Source organism: Scyliorhinus torazame, chromosome 17 (genome assembly GCF_047496885.1).
Source record: "Scyliorhinus torazame isolate Kashiwa2021f chromosome 17, sScyTor2.1, whole genome shotgun sequence".
In the NCBI taxonomy this organism is placed as follows: domain Eukaryota; kingdom Metazoa; phylum Chordata; class Chondrichthyes; order Carcharhiniformes; family Scyliorhinidae; genus Scyliorhinus; species Scyliorhinus torazame.
Window position 1 is genome coordinate 32,638,158 of NC_092723.1, and position 20,786 is coordinate 32,658,943.

The 20,786-nt window shown below is 41.6% G+C and overlaps 1 protein-coding gene across 1 annotated transcript; it reads right to left on the minus strand.

Annotated features, from left to right (window-relative positions):
• Positions 1–14,592: 14,592 nt before the first annotated feature.
• ora2 (olfactory receptor class A related 2) lies at positions 14,593–18,289 on the minus strand. Its single transcript, XM_072481930.1, has 3 exons — positions 18,259–18,289; positions 17,810–17,918; positions 14,593–15,595 (listed from the first exon to the last, which is right to left on the minus strand). Exon 3 carries the CDS (start codon positions 15,544–15,546, stop codon positions 14,593–14,595), a length of 954 nt encoding a protein of 317 aa, XP_072338031.1. The 5' UTR covers positions 15,547–15,595; positions 17,810–17,918; positions 18,259–18,289.
• Positions 18,290–20,786: the final 2,497 nt, after the last annotated feature.

Genomic DNA, 20,786 nt, shown 5'->3' on the forward strand with positions numbered 1-20,786 from the left:
CTTACATTGAATTGAGTCTTTCTTAAGATGTGAGGTTGGCTTGTGCAGACAGTTGTTTGTCATTAGCTGACTGGAGTAGGTGACGTCTCATGCAAAGATTTGTCTCATCAAAATTGTAATAGACAACCAAGGGGGAGAATAATTGTAGTCTGAAATTCTTGCCTTAAAGGAATACAATGTGTAACTTAACCAGAACCTGCCCCATACTCACTCGGCAGGTTAGGGGTTAAAATTGAGGTATGGAGAATATTCACCTTACAAAATGTCCCAGTTAGAAAATATCAGCATCAAAGGCTTCATTGAAGAGATTTAAAGTTTACATAGCCCCACTGTATGAAAGCCAAGATAGTTAAAAGGAGGGAACCAAATTTTATTTTTCCAGGTCAATTAAAAATATGATTAGAAAGGATGAATTTAAGTCAACTAAAAAGAAAACTACCGCTTTGGATTCATACGAGACATAATATAGAATCCTTCTGATTCTTTTTTTAAATCCATAAATTTAGAGTACCCAATTAATTTTTTCCAATTAAGGGGCAAGTTAGTGTGTTCCATCCACCTACCCTGCACATCTTTGGATTGTGGGGGCGAAACCCACGAAACACGGGGAGAATGTGAAAACTCTACACAGACAGTGACCCAGAGCCGGGATTGAACCTGGGACCTCGGCGCCGTGAGGCAGCAGGGCTAACCCACTGCGCCACCATGCTGCCCTCCTTTCTGGCTCTGACCTCGGATGACTATCTGTGTGGAGTTTGTATGTTTTCCCTGTGTCTACATGGGTTTCCTCCAGGTTTCCTCCCACAGTCACAAAGATGTGCAGATTAGGTCATGCTAAATTGTCCTTTAGTGCAGTTACGGGGATAGGATTGGGACGTGGGACTAGGTAGGATGCTCTTTTGGAGGGAGGGTCGGTGCAGATTCGATGGGCTGAGCGGCCTCTTCTGCACAATAGGGATCCTATGGATTTTAGTGCATCTGTACATGAAACAGAGAAAGTTAACATGCGTCTCCAACAAGCAAGTCAGATGGCGGCACGGTGGCGCAGTGGTTAGCACTGCTGCCTCACGGCGCCGGTCACCTGGGTTCGAACCCGGCCCCGAGTCACTGTCCATGTGGAGTTTGCACATTCTTCCCATGTCTGCATGGGTCTCACTCCCAACAACCCAAAGATGTGCAGGGTAGGTGGATTGGCCATGCTAAATTGCCCCTTAATTTGAATGTTTTTTAAAAATACAAGCAAGTCAGAATGGGAATGGTATGCTGTCCTCTATTGAAAGGTGTTTGGAGTACAAGAAGCCTTCAGTGAGAACAGCCCTGGATTACTGTGTGCAGTAATAGGGCTGGATTTTACAGCCCATTACCAAGTGTGTTTCTGCCTTCACGCCCACCCCCTGACCCAGTCCCTACAAGACAGTAAGTGAGCGGGTGCTGAAAACAGCATTCAGCCCAATTTAAAAAAATCAATGTCCAGGTAAACCAGTAGACGCAGAGTAATGCTCGGGGAACCCGGCTCAAATCCCCGCCACTGCAGATAGTGAAATTTGAATTGAATCAAAATCTGGAATTAAAAGTCCACACATGACCATGAAACCATTGTCAATGAACCCATCTGGTTCACTAATGTCCTTTCGGGAAGGAAATCTGCTGGCCTTACCTGGTCTGGCCTACATGTGACTCCAGATCCACAGCAGTATGGTTGACTCTTAACTGCCCCCTCAATGGTAATTATGGATGGGCAACCACTGGCCCAGCCTGCAATGCCCACGTCCCATGAACAAATTTAAAAACAATTGAAATTTTTGACAAAAGCTGACCTGAATATGACATTGCCCACACCATAATAGAGTTGGTATGGGCAGGTGGCGAGAATGAGCAAGCCAACTGGTTATAAAGCGGAAAGGAAGGAAGGGGTACATCGTTTGGTGGGGGGAAACCCCTGTGATCATAGGAGGCACATCTCCCAAGGTGATATACCCTTACTTTGTGCCTCCCTGCTTGACCTCCATAACTCGTCCCACAACTGCCCCCACATCTCGCTCCCTAGGCTACCCAACCTCCTTCCCAACCCTACACACCCAGGACTTACCTTAGTCCTGGATCCAGCATTTTGTTTGTGGGCCTGCATGAAGTCCCAGCAGCACCCACAACTGAGCTTTGGTTGCTGGCACTGTTCCAGCTGCTGGCCAATCAGATTGATTGGCAGCTCTCGACGTCAGGACTTGCGTCGAGTGAAGGGTTTAGGTCCCATTGTGAGCTTGTTTCGGCCACTCCCCCAGCATGTTATTGCAGCGGAGTGGGTTTTTTTTTCTCTTGAAGTCCGTCAGTTTGAAATGGACCTTTGAAACCAGTATTTGAAATTGTGTTCCCCAGAGAGCAGTGGAGGCAAGAGCATTGAATATTTTTAGGACTGCGATGATAGATCCTGATTAACATGGGAGCCAAGTGGGTATAGGGGGTAGACAGGAAAGTGGAGTTTAAGTCACAATCAGATCAGCCATGGCCTTATCAAATGGCAAAGCAGGCTCGAGGAGCTGAATGGCCTGATGCTACTCCTAATTTGTAAGTTTGTAATGGGGGATTCCCCCCATCTCTCTGTAAAATTTAGCTCTTAGCCTCTGTACCTGATAAAGGCTAAAATTTGCTAAACGTTTTGTAACACATTGATGCAATTAAAGAGTTGTCCTTTGAGGGGAGATAGTAGAATAGGCCTAGATACCCTTGAGTTTAGAAGACTGATAGGCAATCGTATTGGAAGTGATAAGATTCTGAAAGGGTTGACAATGTAGAGGCTGAGAGGCTGTTTTCTTGGGCTGGGAAGTCTTATCCTAGGGGCATAGTCTTAATTCCAATAAGAGCCCATTTAGGACTGAGATGAAGAGACACTTTTTTAATCAGTGCGCTGTTGTGGTGGCTGGAAACATACACTGAAGGCTTCCAGTAGCAATCAAAAGGGGTTTATTGATGAACGGCAAAGGTATATAGATAACAGGCATAGCACACTATACACAGTTCTTTACACTTCAGCTCCCTGGCCCACACTGCCCCCAGGGCTCTGTGCAAGCTCCCCAGTGGCCGAGATTTTCTGTGCTCCCGGGTGATTGGGCCCGAGCCAGTCACATGGTCAGTGGAGCTGAGGTAGAAGGTCAGTCACAATTTATTGAATGGCAGAGTAGGCTCGAGGGGCTGTATGGCCTACATTTGCTTCTATTTCTAATTTTCATATAATTAAATTCTAATAGCAACAGAAGATTAAAACTCAAAGTATGAATTTAAATGTGTAATGTAGTATTTCTCCCATATAAAGGTCAGCACTGTTGTTATTACACAGCACCGTCTGAATGCTAACACCTGGAGCACTTTTACACTGCATGCAACATAAACATACTTTAATTAATTGTGACAATAACTAATTATGAACACGCTGCTGCCCCGTGCTCATTTAATTACTTGGTAATTATTATGTTTACCTTGCTTAAGTGAACAGATTCATCAAATATGCTACACATTGAATAGTAATTATAAAGAATTAGTCTAAGTATCTTCTTCAAATCTAATCTTAGATGATAACAACACATGACTGAAATTGTAATGTGGCAAGAATGCAGGTAGACATTCTGCAGCTTCTTGCAAAACTTGCATTCTGAATTTATTATTTAAAAACTGGTTGATGTCTGGTGGTGTTGCGCCAGAGGAAAAGAAGATTGTGGTCGCATTTTCTTCTCGCTACCATTTCCTCTCACGCTCTAATAAACTGTACCTGCCCGAGGAGCTACTTTGATCTTCATCTTACCTGACATTGCAAGGTTGCCAGTGACTACAGCAACGACCTGCACAGAAAGAATTGCTCACTTACCCAGATGCCTACATACCAATTATCACTCAGGTTTGAGTCCAAAATATCTATTTCAAGTGATCTCTTATCTGCTGTGTGCTCCGACAAGGTGCTCAACAGTGCTTTCAGTTGGAAGGTGGGTCAGACAAAGTCTCTCGAGATGCTTCTTAATTGGTGACCTCTAGGAATTCAGCCGGGAGAGGATCGAGCTTCAGACCATAACAACTCAGTGGCTGAACCAGTTGGCTCTCTGGCATTAGTGTTGAGCATTGGTTGAATGGGAGATAATGGTGTAGCTGTGCTATCATCCAAAGGCAACACATTCCACTCCCATTACATGACTCCTCTGGCCATCAGATTGCAGCTCAGCACCCTCACTGATCCCCAGGTGAGCCAAATGCTGAACATCTATGATCTGAAGTAAGCCCCGATTCATTCAGTCTCCCGGCCTGTCCATCATGGGTTTCCCTAAGAGATACTGTTACTGGTGCCACAGACCTCTGCATGGAGGGGCAGGCTGCAATACCCTTTGAGGTGACTGTATGCGCTGTGATTGACTGCAGAGATTGGATTTGAGCGCCACTGCAAACTCTGGCATGATGCATTGGCCCCCCCCAGCAAATTGCAATACATTTAGGAATTGATGCTGCACAGATAGCATCGTTCTTTTAGTGCTGGGTCCTCTAAAGTCTGAAACTCTGTCCTCTTCTGCAGAGAGAAGGCCTGAGCCGCCCCAACCAGGATGGCCGCGGACCGAGTCCGCAGCCGCCACGCGAGCTTCCCGAACGGCGAGAGGTGGTTAGAATCACGCCATCTGGAACCCGGCTGGTCGGGAGCGGAGGATCCCTGGTCGGGCCTCTGGCAATGGCCCCCCAGCCGTGCGAAGTACTCCGCGAACACGCCGATTCTCGGGTCCCAGAGAGTCGCTGGACCGGCGCCGGGCCCGATTTTGGCGTGAAATTAAATTCTCCGCTCCCGCGCCAAACGCGATTTTGGCGCGGGGCTGCGGAGAATGCAGCTCCCTGAGTGTTTGCCGGGGGGGGGGGGGGTCAAGGAGTAAAGACCTGCATTGTAGGTGTTGTGCCTGTATACAAATTTACCCCACCTTTGTGATTTAAGCAGCCTCTTCATTGATACATCATGCTATTACACGCAACCTGTCTGTAAACGATCCGAAACGTACCACCTGTCAGCCAATATTTTCAATTGGACGTCAGTGGAATTATAAGTTCATTTTGCAAGATTTTATTTCAAAAGAAAAGAAACTGAACTTTGAAAGCAAAGTTGTAATTCTACCATAGCCTGACTATACCAATCTGAACCAGGTCCACAATTCTGTACTGATTTCAAAGCGCATCACAACATTTGTATTGCCAGCTATATAGAATTCCAGTTTACTCAGCTGTTTTCTATATTCTAAAGCACTTAATCCTTGGATGACTTTTACCAACACGGTTAGAAAGTGCTCCTTCTAATTAAATGTCAGTCTCTATTGGGCTCGACAATAGATAAGCTAGGGGGTTACTTTATGGTGCTGAGTAGAGTCAAAAAGAACATGAATAAAATAGCAGTATGGATTCAGCACGGAGGAACATGTATAATTGTTCAGTTATTTGACTACCTCCATGTTTGTTGGCTTTTAACAAAGCTCAGTCAGCTGGATATTAACTCAAAGGCAGGGAGGATGTGGGTGCTATATTAACATCAGGAAACCCAGAAGAATGGGTTTGGTCCATACGATTCCCACCTGCACCACAAGGTGGCAGATAAGCTGTGGGTAGATCTAATTGGACGATGGGTAGAGGTAAATAGTGGTTGGGTGTCTGACTGCGGGTGGGGGGGTTGAGTTGATTCCCCAGTCATGAGGTTCTTTGTATGTGGGGATAATGTAAATGGTGGGCCTGGGGATAGCATCCTGTTTGTCCTGGCCCACAAGCAGTGCTGCAAAGGCACTGACTTTCCCCTTGAAGCTGAACTTGCCTCCCTTCAGCTTGTCAGGTTTCCTTAAGAAAGCTCAGAGAGTAGTAAGGGCGTGGAATGCCCTGCCTGCAACAGCAGTGGACTCGCCAACACTAAGGGCATTCAAATGGTCATTGGATAGTCATATGGACGATAAGGGAACAGTGTAGATGGGCTTTAGAGTGGTTTCACAGGTCGGCGCAACATTGAGGGCCGAAGGGCCTGTACTGCACTGTAATGTTCTATGTTCTATGTTCTATATGCTAGCATGTCACTGTTGAACTGAAAAGCAGATTTCATAATCTTCATCAAAATATTTTAAATGCCAATCCACCTACTTTGTGGGGAGGTAGTGGCGTCGTGATATTGTCAATGGACTAATAATCCAGAGAACCGGTGTCATGCTCTGGGGACCCAGGTTCGAATCCCGCCATGGCAGATGGTGAAATTTGAATTCAATAAGAATCTGGAATAAAAGTCCAAAGATGACCAGGAAATCAGTGTCGACTGTTGCCTAGTTCATTAATGTCCTTTAGGGAAGGAAATCTGTTCTGGCCTATAAGTGACTCCAGATCCACAGCAAATGCCTGCAGGTATGGGCACTAAATGCTGGCCCAGCCAGTGACACCCACGTCCCATGAACAAATAAAGGTATATGTTTAATCTCATTTACAACAGACAATTCTCCGAGAATGAAATGCAAATAGTGAACAATTTCAACAAATTATTGTTAATACTGGTTTGAAGACATACATATTCGTCACCAACTTGTGTTGAATATCTCAGCACACAATAGTAAAAATGACAAGTGTGAATTAAAATAATATATATATATTTTAATTAAGGCTTTACAGACTTTCAAGCTGAAGGGAGTGTTGAAGGGGGTGTTGTTAAAAAATGAACACATTGTATGCCATTGTGTGTCTTGTCATGATAATTATTTCTCATTTTTAAATAAATTTTTGACTTATGTGTTTTTTTTTCAATCCCCTTCAGCATCAAGGATCCATTTAGCAAATTGGTAAAAATCATGGTAGAAAAGCTGAATAGGGGCTCCAGAAGCATTATCTTATCTGGTTAAAATGGACTTTCAGAAATTCTGCTGTGCAGGCAGCAAATCCCCCTGGCAGAAGGAGCCAGACTCTTGTCCTCTGGCTGGAGTGCTGGTGAGAGCCCATATGTGTGATCTCTCATCAGGGAGACCCCGCACATCAATGTCAATCGGGCACTTAACTGGGCAGAAGCTTCCTCAGAATCAAGGACCCCCACATGTGTGGGAGGGGGTGGCAGATCAAAGGCTGGCAATGTTGTATTGCCTAGTAGCACAACCAACAAAGCACTGCACTCAATTGTGGTCCAGGAGCACCCAGGGACCCAAGCCATCGGATGGGGATCACGGGGCTGTAGGGGATTAGTAGCAAGGGCAGGCACCAGGACCCGCCGTCCTGATGGCAGGTCCCTCATTCAGGCACTCGATGCCGTTGAATGAGTGAACTCCCTGGGAGTCCGCAAGTAATCTCAACAGGGTTTGCTTTTGTTGCTTCCCAAACAGCAATTCCCCTGCACTGAGTGAGCACCAGCAATGGCGGGATGGGGCCCGCAAGTGCACATTACATGCCCACTTAAAGGGATTAACTGGTGGCAGGGCAGGAAGGCCACCTGCGAGCCTTCCTGCCTGATTAAACACCCTCATCCCCCCACCAAACCCAACACGGGGGAGGACATTAAATTCTTCAACATTGTTTAGTAGAAGGTAGAAATAAAATTAATCTATTTCACACTGAAGCAAAATCTTACTTAAAGACAGGTGTATTCTGTTGCCAAAGACATAGCCAATATGTTAAAGCTTATTTTTATTAACAGCATTAGGTGAACCATTTCGAAAAAATTCAAACCACATAAAAGTGAAAAGATCCTTCTCTTTAAAATTTTGACAGTGGTTACCATTTTTCACGCTGCATTCTATGATTAATTTTGCATTGAGTCAATAGATCTCCAAAGCAGCAGGAAATTATATAAAACCTGACTAAAGTCAATCGACTGGAACACGTTGGCAGGTCCATAACATAATGATGGTTGGAATTCAAAAGGTTTTTACTCAGAAACATTGATCATTTTAGTTCTCTGCAGCTGGTTGGAAAAATCCATTCAGGTACATTGTCACTGATAAGACGATCTTTTCATCTCCATGATCAAAGAGATAAAATTATTTGGAAGGCTGTGGATCAGAGACTCTATTCCAATTAGTGGCTTTACTATCATTCCTGGGGGTGGTCTTCAATCATTGCTCCGAGGCCACCCCACATTACAGCAAGCCAATCCGTATTGATAAATGAATGGGCCGATGGGCTGAAGGCTCTCTTCTGTACTGTATGACTCTATGCCTCGATGATTCTTCTCACAATGTATTTTTCATAATATTTATATGAACATTGAACACAAGTTATGAAATATGATTTGACAAATGCAAAAGAAAATCAGCGTTTTACTTCCAGCACTGATTTTAGACGCTGCAAAAGGAATTTAGTGAGTACTTGGTACTTTTAAGCATGTTGTAAAATTGGCTTGTTCCTTTTAATCAGTCATTGGAATGAAAAGTGGAGCTTTTCCAGAATGTAAGAAATTGTAGCCACTGCGAGGTATTTTTAAAGGGACCTTTTAATATTTTATAATTTAGCTGAAAGAGACTTGTCTTCTGAAATATTCATTTACAAATTGTCAAGGAGAACGAATATTTGTACTACCCACTGTCAATATTGTAGATTGCATGTATTCCTTGCAACACCTAGCAGCACAAAATCAAAACATTTTAATATTTAAAACATGTTGGTCAGAAGCTTAAAACACATCCGTCCTTTTAACGTTTCACAGTGTGAACCAAGCCCTTTGATATTATCTAAAATCACCACATACAAACTCACTTCCATTCAGTATAAAGTCAGAGTAAACGTTAGTTCCTGATTAAGACTAGAAAGTCACTCACACCTCTTCACAATTCATATATTAATTGTCTGTGCTATAAACATTTTCATATACAACCTAATGAGAAATACAACGGACATTTTCAAGCATTTGTGTGATATTATAGGGTTAGCTTAAATTAAATATGAATAAACCTAACTGTGACCTCATGAGGTTCAATAACATCAATATATATTTTGCAAAGCACAATGCAATAGGAAAACAAGAATGTTTCATAAATAATTGCACATTTCATCACTTATTAAAGTATCAGCTCCATTGAATAAAAACATTTTCTCAAACTTTTGTTCATCCATTCTTAACATGTCTCCAAAAGTATATTGTTATCATAGACTCCAAGCAATTGTTGTGAGCTATTTGATACATTACGGAAGTCAGAATGAGGCAGAAAGAACATGGCATCCATTGTGCAAGGGTGTGGGAATAGGAAAGAGTAATCCAACCTGAAAATTGGTTTTACAGTTTTTCGTATACACCAAGGCTGCATGTGTTTTGTGAGGGGTAGAAATAGTAGCCTCTTCAATGGACTAGATAATGCAGCGAAAGAGTGGGGAATCCTACCAGTGATGGGTTGAGCATTTTGAAACTGGGGCAACTCAAGTACTGATGAAAGCTAACTTTGATGATTAAAGCAGTTAAGACTTTATTTCAACAAAACATTGCTGACATGATTTTTGAGTACGTTGTATAAGGTCAAGTTAAAGCAGAGTCACAATTCAGATGTCGATTGACAGTGCAAATCTTCCTAACAATAATGGGTGGCATTCTCTAGACTCCCAGCCGCGTGTTTCCCGGCGGCAGGAGGTGTTGCACCGTTCGTTCGCGCGGGGATTCTCTGCTCCCGCCACTGTCAATGAGAATTCCCAATGAAGCCATCCCACGTCTCCGGGCGGGGGATGCGCTGCCAGCGTGACCATAGAATCTCATCACCAGTGAACGACTAGAATTCTGGTGAATGTATCTTCAGTTAAAATTGAGGCTGAAGGACCGGACCGATTCTGAAGCAAAATGGTGTGAGATTTCTTACCGCAAGGAGTTTCACCTTGCTTTGTACTGATGAAGGCATAAACGTAGAACCATTACGAGATGCATACCCAAGCTTGGCAAGATTTATTCAATGTAGAACCTCCTGAAACTGCGACCTCTACCACCTATAAGGACACTAGGGCATCAAATGCATGGGAAGACTGGCACCTTCGAGTCACACACTGTTCTGACTTGGAAATATATTTCCCTTTCTTTATCATTGCTGGGCCAAATTCCTGGAACTCCCTAACCTAATAGAATTTTGAGAGTACTTGGCCACATTGTCTGCAGTGGTTCAAGAAGTCAGCTCACCATGACTGCAAGATCTTCTTATTTCTTCTCGGAATAAGGTACTCGGACCGGTTGAAGAAGTGTCCAGAACACTCCTTTATTTTTCAAGAATTCACTTAATACATTTGCTCAAAATTAAATCGAATCTCAGATCAAAATAATACATACACTTTTGAGACTACAACGAAAAGTCTTCTAAATTTTGAGATAAGGAAGAGTAAAAGAAAAGACTTCAAAATAAAAATTGTTTCAACAAATGTTGTAAAATAAAAGTAATTTCAACAGATGTTTCAAAATAAAAGTAATTTCCACGGATGCTTCAAGAATCTCGGAAGGTTAAAGGTTAATAATCAGTCATATGGATCACATTCTTAAGGAAATTCTTATCTGTGGTTTAGCCCCTTATTTACTTTCATTGGTTCTAATTCTCAACTGAGAGCCCCCTGATTCATTCGGGAAAGTGTCAATCACTTTGCAGGTGATTAATTAATTAGACATTAATCACTTACTCCAAATTAATTATTATTTCTCTGACACAGCACCGTTCCCATGCATTCTATCCCATGGTCAAACTCCTTGCATCATGTCTAGCCTTAGCTATACCATTGTTACTAGATTATTGCAAAATCTGTTGAATGTACCTTCATATCGCTCCTATAGGCATATTTGTACGGTACATCGGTTTACCTTTTGAAACATTGTCAACATCTATAGACAGTCATGGTCAGAGTTCAATAGTTCAGTCATTTTTTCTAATTTGATCATGCTTCTGCAGATTCAGTAATTTTTCAAGAATCATTTTATTTTCCAGTATAGTTTTAGCTGATTTTCTTAAAGAACACCCTAAATAATTGTTAAATACTATAACGACCTTCTCAAGGGCCATTAAAGAGTGCAATGAATGCTAGATCTTTCAGCTACAATGACATCTCACAAATGAAAAACAGGTTTGAAAGTTATAATCGGAGGTATTTTGCACAAAATGAAGCAATTTAGTTGAATTTTAGAAATACTGAAAGCATGCCAATTTTCAAAGAATTCCATATTTATCTTTATTCTTTCGTGTGGTGTGGGTGTCACAGGAAAGATCTGCATTTGTTGCCCATTTTTAATTGCCCTTGATCTGAGTGGCTTTTTCGACCATTTCCCAGAGCAGTGAAGCGTGAAACACATTGCTCTGAGTCTGGAGTCACATGTAGGCCAGACCAGGTGAGGATAGCAGATTTCCTTCCCTAAAGAGACATTAGTGAACCAGTTGGGTTTTTACAACAATCAGTGATAGTTTCCTTGTCACCATCACTGAGACTAGCTTTATATTCTTGGTTGATTAATTAAATTTATATTTCACCAGCCATCATGGAGGCATTTGAAGCCATTTCCTCAGAGCAGTAGGCAGGATTTTTAGGTTACTAAGTTAAAAGCAAATTACTGCAGCTGCTGGAATCTGAAACAAAAACTGAAAATACTGGACAATTTCAACACTTGTGGAGAGAGAAGGGAAGTAACGTCTTGAGTCTGGATGACACGTTCTCAAAGCTAGCTCATAATCAAAGACCCCTCCCACCCGGCTTACTCACTCTTCGGACTTCTTCCATCGGGCAGGAGATACAGAAGTCTGAAAACACGCACGAACAGACTGAAAAACAGCTTCTTCCCCGCTGTTACCAGACTCCTAAATGACCCTCTTCGGACTGACCTCATTAATCCCTGTATGCTTCATCCGATGCTGGTGTTTATGTAGTTACATTGTGTACCTTGTGTTGCCCTATTATGTATTTTAATTTGTTCCCTTTTCTTTCCATGTACTTAATGATCTGTTGAGCTGCTCGCAAAAAAATACTTTTCATTGTACCTCGGTACACGTGACAATAAACAAATCCAATCCAATCCAATAGAGGGAACTGGAAATAGGGTCCATTTTATACTGTGGTGGGAGGAGGGCGGAGTGGAGCAGTGGAGCTGGATAGAGGGCAAGGAATAGATTGACAACGGTGTTATGGATAACAAGGCAAAGGGAATGTAAATGTGGGTGATCAAGATAAGAAGGGTGCTGATAGAGGCACATTGAGAGATCAGAATCTTTTAATGGCAGAACAGCGGTAATCAGTGTGTCAAAGGACAACTAGGAACAGGGAACAGGTGGCCCAATTGGGGTGTGGTAGTGGGGAGGGGGGGGGGGGGGGGGGGAATAATGGGGAGGGCAAAATGGGTGGATTGAAAAAATGAGAATGCATCGATCAAAATAAAAATGGGGTGAAGTTGGAGGAGGGAGTTCACAGACTGAAGTTGGTGAACTCAATGTTAAGTCTAGAAGGCTGTAATGTGCCTAATCGGAAGAGGCTGTTCTTTCAGGTTGAGTTGACCGCATTGACAGCAGCGAATGCAATTCTGGGTCCTGCTTACAGTGGACGAATGGTGTCCTACAAAACGGTCACCAAGTCTGCGTTTAGAAACATAGAAAGTAGGAACAGGAGGAGGCCATTTGGTCCTTCAAACCAGCTCTGCCATTCATTACTGATCATCCAACTCAATAGCCTAATCCCGCTTATCCCCATATCCATTGATCTCCTTGTCCAAAGTTCGATACCTAACTGCTTCTTGAAAACATACAATGTTTTGGCCTCGGCTACTTGCTGTGGTAACAAATTCCACAGACTCACCATTCTGGGTGAAAATATTTCTCCTCATCTCTGTCTTAAATTGTCTGCCCCGTATCCTCAGACTGTGACCCCTGGTTCTGGACATCCCCCACCATCGGAAACATCCTTCTTGCATTTATATATTTCTTGCGTTAGAATTTTATAAGTTTCTATGAGATCCCCCTCTCATTCTTCTGAACCCCAGCTAATACAATTCTAACTGACTCAATCTCTCCTCATACGTCAGTCCAGCCATCCCAGGAATCAGTATATTGAACCTTCGTTCCGCTCCCTCTCTAGCAAGAACATCCTTCATCTGATAAGAAGACCAAAACTGCATACAGTATTCCGTGTGTCCTCACCAAGGTCGTGTACATTTGTAGCAAGACACCCCTGCCCCTGTACACAAATCCTCTTGCTATGAAGGCCAACATATTATTTGCCTTTTTTACGGCCTGCTGTACCTGCATTCTTACCTTCAGTGAATGGTGTATGAGGACACCCAGATCTCTAAATGTAGAGTAGACTGTATTGGGAGCAGCGAATGCAATTTGTGGACAGAGTGAAGGTGTTCTGCAAAGCGGTCACCCAGTCTGTACTTCACGTGTACCTCCTTCAATCTGGTATATTGCATTCACTGCTCCCAATGCAGTCTACTGCACATTGGAGAGACTAAACACAGACTGGGTGACTGCTTTGTAGAACACCTTCAATCCGTCCGCAAGCAGGACCCAGACTTTCTAGTCATTTGCCATTTCAACTCACCATTCTGCTCTCATGTCCAGATGTCTGTCCTTGACCTGCTGCAATGTTCCAATGAAGCCCAACACAAACTAGAGGAACAGCTCCTCATCTTCCGATTAGGCATGTTACAGCCTTCTGACTTAACCTCAAGTTCAACAACTTCCGAATGTGAACTCTCTCCTCCACCTTCACCCCATTTCTTATTTCTAACAATTCAGTTTCATTTCTTCCATCGATCCATTTTTTTCCTCACTATTGCTCCCTCCTCCCCCTACCCCACTTGGACCATCTGTTCTCTGTTCCTAGTTGACCTTTGACACACTGCTTATCTTTATTCTGCCATTAGCACATTCTGATCAGTTAGTGTGCCACTATCAGCACCCTTCTTAGCTTTGATCACTCCCTTTGTCTTGTTATCCACGACATCTTTGTCAATCTCCACCTATCATAGAATCCCTACAGTGCAAAAGGAGGCCATTCAGCCCATCAAGTCCTTGCCGACCTCTCAAATGGGCACTCTACCCATACCCACTTCCCCCTATTCCCGTATGCTAGCCTGAACACTCCTGGACACTAAGGGGCAATTTAGCATGGCCGATCCACCTAACCTGCACATCTTTGGACTGTGGGAGGAAACCGAAGCACCCGGAGGAAACCCACGCACACACGGGGAGAACGTGCAGACTCTGCACAGACAGTGACTGAAGCTGGAATTGAACCCGGTTTCCTGGCATTGTGAGGCAGCAGTGCTAACGACTGTGCCATCGTGTTGCTGCCCCTCTATCCAATCCCACTGCTCCAAACATGACCACCCCCACCCCACCACAATATAAATCCTACCCTATTTTCAGCTTTGACAAAGAGTCATCCAGATTAGAAACATTAGCTCCCTTCTCACTCCACAGATGCTGATAGACTTGCTGAGATTGTCCAGCATTTTGTCTTTGTTTTCTTCTAGGTTACTAGTTCAGCAATGCTACTATTATGCCATCATCTCCCCCCATATTTAAATATGGATGTGAACTGTACATTTAGTCAGATCCTTATTCTTAATTTCAATCGAAAAACATGTTCAGGGATCTTTTAAATTAGTCGAGTCTTGTATTTTCAAATCGCTCAAGAAGCAGTTTCTGACAACATTGTTTCTGGTTTTGCCTTTACACATTTTAATTTATTGTGGACTTTTCTGTTGGAAATAATAATAACAATAGGGCTGACTGATGCGTAGAGTGAGGAAAAAAAAACCCGCAGGTCCGAGATGAGAGAGGTCCGCATTGTTTTAGCGACAGTCAGTGTATAAATCCACAGAAGGCTGTCAACTCCAAAGAAAAGTACATAGAGAGTAACCAAAGTGACCACTGCTTTGGCTGCACGAGTCTCAATTGTGGATCCCTGGTTTTTGCTCGAGCTCCGAATCCCTTTAACTTGCTGCTTGTGTCTATACAGAACTAGCAAAATATAAGTACTTGCTAGAACCATAAGGACAATGGGTATGACATCTCTGGAGGTCTGCAGTGCGCCATTAGCCAGCTTGACTGTCTGCGAAGGGAACTTCACCAAGCAGTACTCAAGATTCACAGCATGTTTATTGCCAGCTGAGTTATTTTCTGAGGAAATGGAAAATAATATAGCTGGAGTACTTAAGGACATGTTCAGAACCCATAGAAAAGCAATAACAGCACTCAGGTATTTTGCTGCTTGCCTTTTGATAGTGGACCAAGTTGAAGTGACTGGTGCCAAAGTAATGCATTGAAAGCCACTTAGGAGAAAAGTCAACCAGATAGACAAAGACCTGGTGGTTCTGTAAATGAAAATTACTATTTTGCAGCCATAATCGTCAAACAGCTGCTTTAGTCCAAATGCTGCTGTAGTTTCTGGGATGCACCTTACCAAAACCACTATTAAATTCACACTGGCTAAATTGGACACTATTGTATCTGCCGGGAGGAGTTTGTGGTCATAGCAGGCAATGTGGATGAATGATGTGATGATAGTTAGATTACCTGGGATTCCAATCACTGTCAACAGGAGGTAGAGTGTACCTTTCACAATACTCCTTCCTTCCATCATATCCTCTTCTTTAAATGATTTGTAACTGTTTAAAATGTCGTTCTGCTGCCTGCGTTAAACAAAAGAAAATCTGTATTATTGTGACAGATATAACTGAATTCCACCAGTAACCACATTAACAACAATTGGTCATCTAATGCATTTGGCAATTGAATACAATTTGCAAGAAAGTCTGAAACTTAATTGAAGCACTATTTCAAGAAGACTTTATTTTGTTGACAGTGACCAGATGGTTCCATAATCTCATAATCTATATGCAGTCCCTGTTTAACAAAATTAAAATCCTTTTCAAAGCCTCGAAAAAATAATTACTTTTGAAAATTAAGATCTATTTCAATCACGATTAGCATTTTAATATATTTCGTGCTAGTTAACGGTCAAAATTCTCAGGTAGCATTTGTATGTTTGTTCATCGGTCACTCCTACACAATAGTCTATTTTTGTTCATTTTGCTGTATTTCAATTTGTGTTTAACTCTTGATTAGATTTGGAACAGGTTTTGCGAACCATTTCATCTGGTGAATCACCCCAGTTTCCAATACGGAGTTTTTCAGAAGACCAGGAAAAATTTTGGTAGGATGTTCGCAGACGGGGCTGAAAATATTTAGGCCCCAATAACAAGTGTTGCTCAATGGTATCAAAAATCCATGAAACAACTAATAATAATGATCACTTATTGCCACAAGTAGGCTTCAATGAAGTTCCTGTGAAAAGCCCCAAGTCGCCACATTCCGGCACCTGTTCGGGGAGGCCGGTACAGGAATATGAACCCGCGCTGCTGCCTTCTTCTGCATTACAAGCCAGCTGTTTAGCCCATTGTGCTAAACCAGCCCCTGAGGGAGAACATAGTTGTATAAATTGTTACATGGTTAAACTTTTTACTGCATCAAATTCCTTGTTATTGTTGGGTGTCTCTGATGACACTGGGGTTGAGTCATTTGCCATTAGAGACAATGCTGTAAATTAATTGGTGCTTTTGATCATACTGCAGTCGTCTTGGTGGTAGTTCTTGCTGTTTCTTGGTGATCCAAGAATTGAATTGACCTGAAAAACCTTATCAGCCAGGTGAAAGTATGTCCTTACAGAAAAATGGAAAAGTATAAATGAACTATTTGTGGAAGGGACCTCAGATAACAATCATAACTAGTCACAAGGGCTGGAATTCTCTGGATATTGGGATTCTCTTTTCCCGCCGGCAGTGCACCCCCGACCACGCGTTTCCCAGCGGGAAATCCCATTGACATGGAGTAGCGAGTCCTGCCACCAGTGGACAGCATGCTGCTGAGAAACACGCGGCTATGGGACCCGAAGAATTCCGCCGTATGCTGTCTATGCTGAGGCAAATAGACGTGCAAAGCTTGATGCCGGTCAGTTAACCCTAATACATTACTTCCTCCCACATTTTAAAATGAGTATGTATCTATGAGAATTATGGCAAGAAACAGAGAAAAACTAACTGAACATAATGTGCTGTTTGAAAATTTTCATTCTGGATGTCTGTGAGTGATACATAAAACTGAATTTGAAATGTCCAATTTTAATTAAGATGAATACGTCAAACTCTGATAGGAGATAAATTCAGCGCAGAACTTTTGAGAAACAATTGAACAAATAACCAGAGCACATATATTCAGGAAACATTTTCTAGTTTTGACCCGAGGGACTTGATGCTTGTCAAGAGAATAATTTACTCAGAAACAAAGCAAATTTTAAACGAAAACATCCTGAGGGCTTGTCATGCCATTTAACAGATGTTGTTTACACAACTACCTGGATGCGCTTTACCACAATGTGGGAGAGCCAGCAACAGGTTTAAAGTTTACTTAATTGTTAACCGATTGTAAGGATTTCAGTGAAAATTCATGACCCCACCAGTCTTTTGGAATCTTGCAACAGGTCCCTTCTAACACGAGAAAGAAGAAAAACCATTATGGCAATATGGCGGGAAGTCAGGGCAAGAGCTAACAACACTTTGGAAATCAGCTCATAAATCCAAAAGCACTACTTGTGAATTAAGCAAAATAAAGCTTACATGTTGCAGATTCTAGCCAAACTACATCAAAGTAGTAAAATAGAAGCAAAATACTGCAGATGCTGGGAATTTGAAATGAAAGCAGAAAGTAGTGAAAAGTGTAGCTCTGGCAGCATCTGTGGAACGAGAAACAGTTAAATGTTTTGAGGTGAACATGAGTCTTCAGAACTGCCACCAAAGATAGTCATACATGAAACAAATACTATCAATCTTCCATTGCCATCTAATTACCTCCAAGACCATGTACGTTTTGTGCTCAGGGATCAGACTTTATGGCTTCAACCTACTCGTTTTTTGTCATTATCAAATCGTATCTTCTGCGTTGTCAATTTAGGATGCACTGAAACATAAGCAGAATAAAGTAATAAACTGATATAAATTCATCATCAGAAAAGTTACGTTAGCAATGATGCACTTCAGATCATTTATAGAGCAACAATGTTATTCGCCAAGACACTATTTACAAGATTTCAACTAATTAACGATTAACAAACAAAATGTCCAATAGGACGTTTGATGCATTATTTGGTGCATATCTTAGTCAAGACAAAGCTGACATAAATTTAGCAAGAACCCATTCTAAATAGTCATACAGAGTATTCAACATTTTAAAATCCTGACATGACAACTTTGTGAGTATCTTTTCCGAAATTTGACATGACAACTTAAACTGGCCTGACCATAACCTCCAGCTCGCCCCATCACTGCCCACTTCAACGACAGTCTGTGCACTTTCCCAGACTGCAGCTCCTTTGTAATACTTGATGCCGTAATGCTGGTTTAAAATCCCATAGAGTTATACAAAACCTTAGGCACACCGTGTCAGTGTTGGCCCTTTGAATGAGCTATCCAATTAGTGCCATGCTATTTTCTCCCCCCAATAGCCTGCCACTTCTTTTTTCCCTTTTCAAGAATATATTCAATTCTCTTTCTAAAGTTACTAAATCTCCCGTTAACCTTCCCTAAATGGCAGTTCTCAAGTGCTGCAGACCACCCCTGCCTCGTGTGTCATTCGTTTATATCTTCTTTTATACTCACAACTTTGTCCATCGCTGACATTACCTCATAATGGAATACGATTTATTTAACATAAAATTAATAATATTCATTTAATTAAATTTTAAAAATAATTGTACTGCAATTTAGTTCCAATCCCTTTGTTTTAAAACAAGCACACCAGCCTTTTTGTACCAATTCCAGAATTTTGTTCTAAGACATACTTTGAAAAATGCAAATCATTAACAATGATAAAGTTAACAGACGCTTAGTAAAATGCACCAATATGCAAATGTATAACTGAAAACCAAAGTGAAAAATCGGTTGCTTTGAAAGAGAATAAAGATAATGCTTACCATTGTTGGTTGGGAGTGTGATTGAAGGGCTATTGAATTGTATATATACCATAAAAATACATTGGGGAATAAGGGCTCAAGGAAAATAGCTGTAGCTAAAATCAGTAATATACCAGAGGGAATAGGATCCTAGCTCCTGCCAGTTACTCTATGCACATAAAAACAACCCTACAAATAACTGAAGAGAACGTCTTAATTAATCAATCAGAAATGAAGGACATTTCCCGCTTACTGCGAGTTGCGAGCCTTCATCGTAACTGAATCAATGGAGATCATTTGTAAACGTTTTCTACAATCATCCAAAAGTTTCAAAATCCAATAAGATTGTCTTTCAGCTGAAGTTTTTATTTAATCTTTCTAGTGGATATTTTCCATCAGTAGAGGTGACGAACTGGAGACAATCTGCTTCCTTACCGACCAAGAATATAGTAGACAACAGAAATGCACAACTAGCTGTTCGTAGGAAGTTATTGAGAATATCACTATCAACACCTCATCATTATCACACACATCTGTTATGTTGTTGTGTGTCAAATCATTCTGAAGGGGCAAAAAAGTAACAATTATCAATATGTTCACCACCATCGTTTTTAGGGACTTTAATATAAAAATATGTTGTAGTCACCTTTTATTGAGGTTGCTAACACATCAATAACTTGAAAACACTTGGTGTTATTTGACCTTGTGCTTCCGAGAATAGAACAACAACAAGTTAATGTTATCCCAAAAGAATATTCTGTCTTCAACGTGTTACTAAGGTTGCTGCTTAGAACATGGAAACCATTAAGCTAGAGATGTCCAAGTATGATAGCATAAACAGCTGCCTGCTAATTATCGCAGTTTTCTAATTACAGGTGATCTTCCAACAATCAAAACATAAGTATATTGTGGAAGATGATTAAGGAGTCCAAATGTAGAAAATTAATGTTTGTTTGCAAAAAAAAGAATTAAATTGTTGCACTTTAAAACCTGAATTACATGTTCATTGCATTGAAGTTGAGACACAGCTTGTGAACCAGATTACATTTTTATTAATAGAGACATTTGAAATTTGTAAACATTATATATTTCCATGATAAAGTGAAATCAACCGTGTTTTTTAAAAAAGCTCAAATAAATATTAGAAGAAAGATTAAGATGCTTCCCTGTACCCTTTAAATGTGTGTTTTTCATTTTATGTTTACATCTGTCTTTGAAAGATAATGGGCGCAATTCTCTCAAACAATTTCTAGGAAGCACTTCAGAACAAAGAAAGTCCAGTTTAATAAAACTACGATTAGGAAAACAGGAAGCAATTGAAAGTTGATGGATCGGGGAAAAGCTATCAAAACAAACAAAGCCATACCCTCCTTTGAAGTAGCCAGAATATGTCAATCAAGTGGCTTGTGAAAGGTAATGGACGGTGAAATGTAATGTAAACAATGCAGTTCAAAGATGTGCTTCTCAGCAAGCCCAGCGGCTTGAAAGTTAAAGGGGAATTAAATTGAATGTGAAAAAAGAACTTCAAAAGGTTTCCAACTCAAAGAGAAGATTTGTACCTTCATCTGGCAGATCATTGATATTGACATGCTTAGAGAGACAGCAACGTTTTGAAGGTTTCAGAAGGAAGACTTTTACCTTAATCTAACAGATCATTGAAATTAACAGGCTGAAAGAGAGTTTAAAGGTTTTCAAGACTCGCCTCATGACCCCCATCCTGGGAAAAAACCCCGACCTGATCCCCTGCAGTCCAACCCAAGCACCGCCCTACCCTCCCGACCCCACCTTGCCTGAGGGAACCCCTCGACACCCTGAAGATAAGTGTAGAGAAGCTCCTCACCCCCTTGCACTCCTTCGGTGTTCCTGGCGCTTTGCCT